Raw genomic sequence first — 11508 nt, 5'->3', positions numbered from 1 at the left:
TATATATATATATATATATATATATATATACACACACATTTTTACACATATATAGTTAATAAATGCCATTCTCTTTCCTTCCTTCTTTCCTTCCTGATATAGGATGCTAACCTGAAGGGATGGTAGGGTCTAATGTTTGAAGACAATAAGAAACAGACTACTAGATAGGGAAGAGTTGAATGTTGTTGTGGAGTGGGGATGACTGAGGGAAAAGTTTGCTGGAGAAGGAAGACAGAAGAAGATGGAATCAAGACCCTCACTGACTAGGATAAAGAAAGAGAAATTGGAGGATGTCACCAAGGGTCTTTGAGATGAAGATAAGAAAAGCTCATAAAGTTTAGGTGAACCATGATCAGACTGTTAGGAAGGATCGACACTGGAATGCCAGCTTAGGTCTTTTGTGGCTACAAATCTAATAAATGTTCACCTGGGGAAGCATGGTGGAATGGATGGAGTCGGGATACTCTGGGGTTCAAATCCCTTCCTAACACTTAGAAAAGTGACTCCTACCTTTCCAGGTTTCTTACACCTTACTCCCAGACACATTCTCTTTCATCCAGTAACACTGGTCTCCTGGCTGTTCCATGAACAAGACATTCCCACTCTTTGCTTTGGACATTTTCCCTGGCTGTGCCCCATGCTTGGAATGGCTGTCTCCCATGCTGCCTACCTCCCTGGCTTCTTTAAAGTCCAAACTAAAATCCCACCTTCTACAAGAAGTCTTCCCCATCACCTCTGAATTCCAGTGCTTTTCTTCTGTTAATTATTGCCTATTTATCTTTTTTTTTATATAGTAGTTTATATATAACTGTTTACCTATTGTTTCCCCAATGAGATCATGACCTCCTTGAGGTTAGTGACTCTCTTAAGCTTCTTTTGCATCCCCAGCATTTAGTGCAGTACCTAGTACATAGTAGGTGCTTAATAAATATTTATCAAATTAAATTGAATTCAATCTCAAGCAATCCACCTGATATGTCTGGACTTCAATTTAATCAGTTGTAAGAATATTACAAGACCTGTAATAAACAGCTCTCCAAGGGAAAGGGAGACTCAAATGCCTTCACGTCTATAGCATTCTCCTAACCTTAATGTGTCACATAAATGATAATGGTCATCATCATCGTTATATGAAGCGTTAGTGTATATAATAGTATTTAACACATCATATATAGCATATTATATTGTATATAACACATATTAGTATTTAGCACAATACTATATATAATATTATCTGCTTCTCTTTAAGTGGATAGCTTTCCAAGATAGTGATTCAATACCAGGTTAAATATCCGAGACCTCATAAAGAAAATGGAAGGTTCATCTTTGTTTTATAATTGAAAAATTAAAATTGAAAAAAAAATTGAAAATTGGATCATCTGTATTCTGATATTGCCCAAATAAGAGAGCAGGCATGGATTGCATATGGGTTGTGTATACCAGAAGTTGGAATGCCATTGGAGGAGGGGGGCATTATTTGAGAGCAAGACCACCTTCAGACCTGACGGTCTGTGTTCTGCCCTTCTTTCTCTTTCACGCCACAGTCATTGGCCAAAAAGTCAACATTGCTGCCCGGATGATGATGTACTACCCTGGGATTGTGACCTGTGACTCCGTGACCTACAGCAGCTGTGGCCTCCCCTCCTACTTCTTTAAAGAGCTCCCAAAGCAGCACATGAAAGGTGTTGCAGAGCCTGGACCAGTCTACCAATGCCTGGGCCTTAATGAGAAAGTGTGAGTATAGCATCATGGCTTCCTCCCGTTATCCTTGTGGGAAAACTGGGCACCGTTCCAAGACCACTGACCATCCTTCACCCCCAAGACAAGAATAGGCTATCAGAACACTTCGCTTTTCCCTATCCTGGCCCAATCTGATGTCATTCAGTGTCAGGAGGGTCTAGTTCCTTCCCCACATCCAAAAGTCCTTGGCTGATAACCCTCAATCCAATCTCATCGAGTAAGTGTTTATTAAGTAGGCAGCGCACCAAAATTAGGTGCTGGGGCTCCAAAGACAAAATGAAAAACAATCTGCCCTGGAGTGCGGGGGTAGGGGGAGATTAGAGTAGGGAGTATAATGTGTGAGCAGATAAATATAGACATGATTCCTTGAGAAAGGTGGGAACCCTCGCAGCAACCAGGAAGATCAGGAAAGGCTGCTCATAGGAGGCAGCCCTGAGCTGAGATGCAAATGAAAGGTAGAGGTGGGGAGGGTATGTCTTCTAAGCATGGCTAATGGGCTAGACAAAGGTAAGAAAACAGATGGAATACTGAATGTGCAGAGTAGCAAACAAGACCTATTTGGTTGGAAGGTAGGATACTTTTGGGGAGTTGTCATATATGTGCAATAAACCTAGAAAAAGAATGGGTCCAGAGGGTAAAAAGACTTTATTTAAATGCTAAGCTGAAGAGTTAATACTTTGTCCAAAAGGTAATAGGGAGCCTCTGAAGGTTCTTGAGAATGGGAGTGTAATGTCTATTTTCCTCAGTTTCCTCAACTGTATAATAGGGAGAATAACACTACCAGATTGTTGGGAAGATCAAATGAGGTAATATTTGTAAAGCATTTAGAACAGTGCCTGGAACATAGTAGGTGCTTAAAAAAGTTTTTTTCCCTTTCCTTTATTCTATTCAGTTCCTGCTAAGCCCTAGAGATACAAAAATAGGCCAGAGAATCTCAGACCCAGTCCCTTTCCTCATAATGGGAGAGACAATATGTCAATAACTAGGTCCTTATAAGATATATACAGAGTAGATGAAGGCAATCTGCAAAGGAATTAGCAGAGGAGGAAGAGGAAAGATGGGGAAGAGCTCCTGTAGAAGGTAGGGTTTGTGCTGAGCCTTTAGGAAAGCCCAGAAAAACCAAGAGGCAACGGTGAGAGAAGGAGCTTTCCAGTTATGGGGGCCTGCCAACATGAAGGCCAAAAAAGCAGATAAGTGACATATTTGAAGAACTGCAAGTAGGACTATGGAATGCATGGAGAGGAGTAAAGTGGAACAAGACTAGAAAGGTAGGACCAATATAATTGTCTTTCCCCTATAATCCTATGCATTTTATTTTATGTATATATAAAGATTCTGAGAGGTTCATGGGTTTCACAGTACACACACACACACACACACACACACACACACACACACACACACACAGAGAACTCTTGTCTAATTAACACCTGGCTCTAGTCTCCCTAATAAGCATAATGCTTTGCTTTCCTTGCCACAAACTAGGAGAGGAAGAGCACAAACTCTGATCCTGGATTAAATGTAACATCAGAAATCAGGAGGGGCAGCTGGGTAGCTCAGTGGAGTGAGAGTCAGGCCTAGAGACAGGAGGTCCTAGGTTCAAACCCGGCCTCAGCCACTTCCCAGCTGTGTGACCCTGGGCAAGTCACTTGACCCCCATTGCCCACCCTTACCACTCTTCCACCTATGAGACAATACACCAAAGTACAAGGGTTTAAAAAAAATTAAAAAAAAAAAGAAATCAGGAAATCAGGGGGTGGCAAGCACAGGGGGGTGACAATAGATTTAAGACTGGCCACTCTTAAGCCAACAGCTTGAAAACTACTGTGGGGCCAGACCCCTTGGGCTGAGTCTAGTTATGGTCCCTGGGCATTCGTCAAAGCACAGAGGAGCGTATTCTCCTGTCCTTGCTGTCCTCCATAGGGTAGATTCCTAGAGAAGAACACAGCATAGGGATACTTCCCCCCTGCATTATGTGGTTCTGGTCTCCTGGCCAAAGATGTGGATTCATGGTCCTTAGTTCTAGTACTTAATGGGTCCTTAGTTCCTAGTCCAGTGGACCATACCATACCGATAACGCCTTTAGACAAGGAACAATGAGGTCAGACCATTCCCAAGTCATGGAACATTCCAGAACAGAAGGGGGACCCCCCCCCCAATCCTGTGGCACATTCCCTAGATTCTCTAAAGATGTGATTTTGCACTGCAGGGAGATCCTAGAAAAACTGAGTTTCTTGAGAACCAAGAGACATGTTCATTGGTCATACACTACGTGTTGGGTCTCCCTAAAAGAGAAGACAATTATAGAAGAAATCTTGTTTGCCTTCCTGGACCTTCTCTTAGAAAGTAAAGAGACACTTTTCTATCCTATACATACCCTCCTCCCATTGTAGGGTCCTTAATCTACCATCTTTTCAGGAAAGAAGAATGTGCTAAAGAAGGGACTTTCAGGATATTGACTTACTCTTAGCAAGTTAGTGTTTAGAATCTGACATGTCTTTTTCTTCCCAATAGAATGTTTGGTATGTCATCTCTCAACGTCCACAGATATAAGGGTTATCCTCTCCTGGGTAAGTAATGATTTTTGACTTTGACCGTGATTTTTCTGAAAGCTGTGATCTTCCTCACATGCCTATTTTCTGTGCTCCTGTATCCACATATGAAGACTTCAGCCATATAGGAAGACTTCTCCAAGAGTTGTCCATTCCTTTTAGCAGTTTTTTGGCTCATCCTTCATAATCAGTCTTAACTACATCCACATCCATGACAGATAAATATAAAATTGAGGCAGCATCCTTTTCGAAAGAATTTCTGGCTTCTCCTTTCTAAGCTTCCAGTTTGAGAAGGGCAGTTGCTTTCTTCCCTTGTGCTTTGGAAAGAATGAACTGATTTCCAAACACCGAGGCTTCTTGATGGGCTACTCTCCTTAGTAGGTTATTACAGCTTTTCCCATAGAATCAGTGTCTTCCTCAGGAATAAATAGTCTTCTTCCTAGCTGCCTCTGGGCTCAGTATTGATAGTGTGAGTCTCTCCTCTGCTTAATCCATTGTCCCTACCTTAACTCTCCCAAAGCAGAATTCATCTTGTAGAGTCAATATCAAAGATGCAAGAAAAGAGTTAAAGTAGTTTGGCTCCATAAATTTAGAGATGGAAAGATGACTTAGAATCATTTAGTATAATCTCATTTTAAAGATGAGAAAACTAAGTCCAGACAGATTAAGTGATTTGCCCAAAATCAGCTAATAAATGGCAGAGATGGGACAAGAGCCCTTGATTCCAAACTTCAAGTCCAAGGTTCTTTTCATTGTATTATGTTGTGCTCCATTTTGAGGCTCTATTAATGTATTCTAATCTGAGTCCTGCTCCATACACTCCAGCATCAACCACCCAGTTTCTGGCAAACATACTAAAGGGAAACAACAAATAAACATATGTAGAATGCAAATAGAAGGTCATTTTGCAAGGGGGAGACACTAGTAGCTGGGAGAGGGGTGGGACAGAATCAGGAAAGTCTCAAGTAGGAAGTAGCCCTGGAACTGAACTTTGAAAGAAACCAAGGATTCTTGGATCTGGAGATAAAAGGTAGATAATGTATATAAAGTGACACTATAAAAATGCCACTGTTGCTCCATCAGGTCCTTTGAAATGCCAGATCTTTCAGAAGGAACTTCATTTTTCTATTTGTGTGCTCAATATCTAGTACAGAGCCCGGAACATAGAAGATGCTTGTTGATTATAAATTGATTCATATTAGCCCATTGAGTGCTTTTTGGTTCCTAGCTCTGTGATTCATTGTGTTCGTTCTCCCTTCTGGTTTCATGTTACCTGGAAATATGATAAGCCTTCATCTAACTCAGTGGCAAAAAATAAAAATTAAAAAATTAATATGGGACTAAGAAGCGATATTAAAGACATTCCACTAAAGACTTCCCTCTAAATTGAAATAAACTCATTTAATGACTAGTCCTTGATTCTAGTCCTTGAAACTCATTTTAAATCCCTACCTCATAACCCCCCAGGGATGTGTTTACCCTTGATCCTCAGCCAAATGACAAAATGAGTTCATAGTGGAGACATTTAATGAAATGACCTGAGAAAAGCACCCCTTCAACTTGATTTGACTTAACTGACTTGACCCAGACCTATTTATATGATGGCTCTCCCATTAATGCTCCCTGAAAGCAAGGACTATCTTTTGCCCTTTTTTTTTTTTTTTTTGCATCCTTGGAACTTGGCACAGTACCTGGCCCACAGTAGGCAATAATAAATGATTGTTTACTTGACTTGACTTTGATAACTGAAATTGTAAGTGTAGCATTATAGGCAAGATTGCCATTTCTAAGCAAATGGATTTTTCTTTTCACACATGACAGACTTCTATTTATCTGTCTGGAGGACAAGATTTGTGTCCTCATCCATGATAATCAATTTTCCTTTGCAACAAGACCTAGAAGAACAAATGATTATGCAATTCAATTGTCCTCAGTGTTAATAAATGTGCTTTCAAATGCCACTGACAGATTGCCTATACCTACGGCATAGGTTATTTCAGTTAACAAAGTCTTTATGATGAGCCCACATAAGGCCATGGACTTGTAGAATCATAACATTTTAGAATTCAATGGACCCTCAGGCTTACCTGTACCTGAATAGGAATCTCATCAGCAATATCTCCAAGCAGTAGTTATCCAATCTCCACTTGAGCACCTCCAGTGAAGGGGAATTCAGGATCTTCCCAAACCATCTTGTTCCAATTTTGGAACTCTCTACTAAGAAGTTAGCCAGACCCACAGAACCTTAGGACTGGATGGGACCTGAGGGTGTATTGTCCAACCTGTGTCTGACAAAGAATAAATTCTCTGTTTAAGTGATCACTCAGCCTTCTCTTGAAGAAATAACTCACTCCTTCCAAAAGCAGGCAGTTATGTTTCTGAATGGTTCTAATGGGAAACTTTCCTCCTTTTAAGCTTCAACCTCTCTTTCTCTCTCTCTCTCTGAAGTGTTCATTCCCTTTTTACTTCCAGTTTTGCCTTATGGGGCCATGGAGACCAAGGATAATCCCTCTTCTGCAAGTCAGTCAACAAGTCAGTCTTCTCAATTTTAAAATTCCCATTTCCTGCCATTATGTCAAGGCGACTTTTTCCCCTGAGACTTCCCTAAGACTCTTGATCTGCCCAGAGCAGCCCAAGAATGCCATCTACTCCTGAACTGACAGATGGAAAAGCAATTGGCTCCTGAGTATTTTACCACTCATGAACGCTTCCCCCAAAAGATTGTAGTGTCCCTCTCGATGCCTTTATCATTTCTCTGGATTCTGCCCAGCTTGCCCATTTCTTTCCTGAAATATGTCACTAAGAGCTAAGCATAATGCTCCAGACCAGTTCAGTCCAGAGCTTTCACCTTCCTAATCCTTGACAGTTCTGCCTCTTGTTGCAGCCTAAAAACTCATTAGCTTTCTTGGATGCCATATCACCCTGTTGACTCATGTAATAATTAGGATACTAGCATTTATCTAGCACTTTAAGGTTTGTAAGACATTCTAGATGTTATTTTATTTTATTGTCATAACAAAGCTGTCAAGTAGGTGCTCTTATCATCTTCACATTACAGATGAGGAAATGAAAGAGGGTAAGTGACTAGCTCAGGATCATACAGTTTTTAAGTGTATGAGGCAGGCTTCAAACTCGGGTCTTCCTGACTCCAAATCTAGCTGTCTATCCACTGAGCCACCTACCTGCCTCATGGTGAACATGCAGTCTACTAAAGCTCCTAGATCTTTTTTTGAATCAACTTCTGTTCAGCCATGTTTCTCCCATCATGTATTTGTGAAGCTGGTTTTCTAAAATCCAATGTAAGGCCTTATTTTATTACTATTAAAATTTCATCTTTTTTGATTTTGCCTAGCATTCTATCATGTCACTATTTTTTTGAATACTAAAGACCCCATTTGTAAAGTCCCCTTCCCCCTCAAATTATATATTTAATTATCTGTGTACATGTTGTATCCCCCTGTAGCCCCATCCCATTTTAAGCAGGGATTTTGTTTCTTGTCGTTCAATCCACAGACTCCAACAAAATGTTTTTCACTTAATCATTGTGCTCAAAATGTCAAATCCAACATATTGTAACATCTGCAAATCTGATAAATATTCCAACTATGCCTTTAAGTCATTGATAAAAATATTAAAAGAAACAAGAGTATAAATTTAGTGTTCAAAGGGAGCCTGGAAACCTTTCATTTTACAGATCTGGAAACAAAGTCTGAAAGAGGGTAAAGAGGCTTGTCTAGGATCCCATTGTTAGTAAGAGTCTGAGGTAAGATTTGAACTCAGGTCTCCTAAGCCCTCAAGGTCCACTACTATATCACTGTCCCACCTACAATTCTTCTAACAAGTGATCATGTTGGCTTTTTCTTAAAGATCTCTTCCAGTGATGACACAGAGCCATTAATAAACATTCTTTGGGTCTATCCATTCAACCAGTTCCAAGCATCCTATCAGTATGATTATATGGCCCATGTCTCTCTACTCAGAGAACAGAAGAGATTTTTATCAAATTCTTTGTTGAAATCCAAGTAAACTAGGTATGCAGTGTGTCCATAATCCATCAGTCTAATAATCCTGTCAGAAAAGGAAATGAGGTCAGTCTGGTATGGAGTGTTCTTGGTAATAGTTATGCTGACTTGTGAGTTCTACTTCTTTTTTTAGACATTCTCTAACTTTTGCTTTAATAATACAATTTCCAGGAATCATACACCCTCACTGGCCTATTGCTTACAGGTTCTATTCTTCTATCTCTCTTGAAAATCAGAACATTTCAATGGGTAGAGGATGGGGTAGAGAGAGGAAGAGATTTTAGAATGGAAAATAAAATTGAAATTTTAAAAATTATATACTCTATTCTTTTTAAAAAGTAGGACATTCATAGCTAGAATGATCTAATGGATAGAAGGTTAAAGTTGGAAACCAGGAGTCAGGAATATCTAGGGTCAAATCCTGGCCCATATACTTAATAGCTTTGTGACCATGGGCAAGTCACTTGACCACTGCCTGCCTCAGTTTATTCCTCTGTAAAACCAGGATAATAATAGGACCTACTTTCCTTGATGGTTATGAGGATATCAAAGGAGATATTTGTCAAGTGCTTTGCAAACCCTAAAGCACTATATAAATGCTAGCTATTCTTTTCCTTTCCTGTTGCACCTCTCATTCTCTACAATCTTTCAAAGATCACTGGCAGTGCCTCAGCAATCCCATCTGTTCTTTCTTTCAGAGATTTTTAAAAATATGCTTAGATTTAGTACCACTGGGCATGCTTACTTGAACTCACGATGGGCATTCACTCACTCTCTCCTCCCTAGCTCCTTGGTTAATTCAGGGTTCCAGCTCACTATTAGCTAGTTCTCCCTGTCTTTTTCAGGTCCAGGGTCATTTTCCTTGCCAGATAAGCCCCTCATTATCATCATCCTTCCCACTTTCCTCTAAGAGGCAGGTAAGTGGTACAGTGAGTGCTGGGTCTGAAGTCCCAAAGACCCGAACTCAAATCTAGCCTCAGACACTTAAGAGCTACGTAAACAAAGATAAATCCCTTAAACGCTGCCTGCCTCGGTTTCCTCAACTGTAAAATGGGGATAGTAATAGCACTTGCCCTCTGTGGTTGATCAAATGGGATAATATTGGTAAAGCTCTTGCCACACAGTAGGTTCCTCATCTCCTCCCCCATCTTAATCCTCTTTTCCCCAGCAGAGTTAAGAAACAACAAATTCCCAGACTTCCCCAAATAGACCCACAAGCTTTTACTTGTGGAGTTGCTCTTTAAATTCATATAAGACTTGATCATTATTAAATTTCATCTCAGTAGATCCAATTCTAGCTTGTCAAGGTCTCTTTGAGTCTGGTCTCTGCCCTGTTCCAGTCCAGCTCCCTCTGCCTCTCCCACAAGGCTAATGCGAGAGACTTTGTTCATATGGCGCTTGGCCCAACACCTCTAGACTGGGGCCGGAGAGCCTCCGGGAGTCAATGACCTTCGCTAACCCCTGCCCATTAGCTGCCTGAATGTCTGCCCGACGTTCAATGGTCCGTCTCCTCAGTCATGAAGAAATAGGTTCTCTGTGTCGTCATTTCGCTCCTATCTCCGATTCCTCAGCAACAATTCTATTTTGGGCTCTCGCCTAAAGTGACCTGACCAGCGGGGGAAGAGGAGGAAAGAGTTGCAGGGAGTACCAAAAAGAATCAGCTCTGGAACTGTTTTATTCCCCACACAGAAAAGGGAACGTTAAGCAATTAAGAATCAGAGGCTGATTGCAATCAATTGAGATCCTGAGATGCCAGCCCCCTTGGGAACTTAGCAGGAGGGCTCCTCATTAGCTCTCTTACATTTTTATCTCTGCTGAGGGAGAACAGCCCAATCAGGGCCACGTGGGGCTTTTTTTTTCCCCCTTTCTGGCAATTTCTCCCCAAGTGACTCCTTCTCTCTCAGCCAATTAGCCTCTGCCTCTCTTGCTGCAGCTGTTGTCACCAGCAACTGTTTGGAGTAACTGATACCCCACTGCTCTGGTGCCTGCAGAGGGAGGGGAAGATGCCAGCTGCTTTTGGAGATCTCTAGAGACCCACTACCCTTGGAAAGGAACCATAAAAAGGAGGAAGTCCCATCCCAGACTTGCGTAGGAGGCCATGCAGCTTTGGGGCTGGCTGGTGGGAAGAAAATCATGACACCCCGATTCCCTCCATACTCTCAAGTTTCCAGCATCCTCCTTGCTCTTTAAGGCTGAGGTGGGAAGAGAGCCCAGAGTGGCTGGAATTGCTCCATTAGTATATATAAACAGAATTCCTGCTTAGCAGCCAACTAAATATGTCTTCACAGAAGACAGGAAGTTGTCAAAGCTTATTTCTATGCTTATGCAACAGAGGAAGAGAGGGACGGCCCCCCTCTATCGCACATTCCCTAAAAGGTGAAAAACTTGGGAATTCTGTGCTAAATTCTAGATAAATCATATCTATATTATTCCTCCAGTCTAGCAGCCTTGTTAACCAATCCAAAAGGGAAATGAATGTTTAGTTTGGCTTGACCTGGTCTTTATGGAATGGTACTCTTTGTGGCCATTGCTTCTTTTTCTAAATGTCCACTAGTGATCCTAGAATTTTGTCAGGAATTTGAGTCAAGCTCGTGCTTCCTAAAGTTTAAAGACTCAGTTTGGGATAGATAGGTGACACATCCCCTCCAACATTCATTACTCTCCCCTTCTTTCATTTTAGCCAATCTGCTAGGTGTGAGGTGATACCTCAGAGTTGTTTTGATTTGCATTTCTCTAATTATTAGAGATTTGGAACACTTTCTCATGTGCGTATTGATACTTTTGATTTCTTTACCTGAAAATTGCCTATTCATGTCTCTTGCCCATTGATCAATTGGGGAATGGCTTGATTTTTTTATACAATTGATTTAACTCCTTATATATTTGAGTAATTAGACCCCTGTCAGAGTTTTTCATTATAAAGATTTTTTCCCAATTTGTTGTTTCCCTTCTGATTTTGACTACATTGTTTTTGTTTGTACAAAAACTTTTTAGTTTAATATAATCAAAACCATTTAATTTACATTTTGTAATTTTCTCTAACTCTTGCTTGGTTTTAAAGTCTTTCCTTTCCCACAGATCTGACAAGTATACTATTCTGTGTTCACTTAACTTGTTTGTAGTTTCCCTCTTTATATTCAAGTCATTCACCCATTCTGAATTTATCTTGGTGTAGGGTGTGAGATGTTGATCTA

General features: G+C 40.7%; 1 protein-coding gene across 1 annotated transcript in view; it reads left to right on the top strand.

The window, feature by feature from the left end:
- ADCY10 (adenylate cyclase 10) overlaps positions 1-11508 on the top strand; it is a 126982-nt gene that overhangs the window by 48745 nt on the left and 66729 nt on the right. Inside the window, exons 12-13 of the mRNA XM_044674868.1 lie at positions 1545-1734; positions 4255-4310. Coding sequence (XP_044530803.1) covers positions 1545-1734; positions 4255-4310 — 246 coding nt within the window. The remainder of the gene's footprint in view (positions 1-1544; positions 1735-4254; positions 4311-11508) is intronic.

Source organism: Gracilinanus agilis, chromosome 4 (assembly GCF_016433145.1).
Source record: "Gracilinanus agilis isolate LMUSP501 chromosome 4, AgileGrace, whole genome shotgun sequence".
Taxonomy (NCBI): domain Eukaryota; kingdom Metazoa; phylum Chordata; class Mammalia; order Didelphimorphia; family Didelphidae; genus Gracilinanus; species Gracilinanus agilis.
The sequence above is the reverse complement of the archived record's forward strand: the minus strand, read 5'-3'. Positions and strand labels throughout refer to the sequence as shown.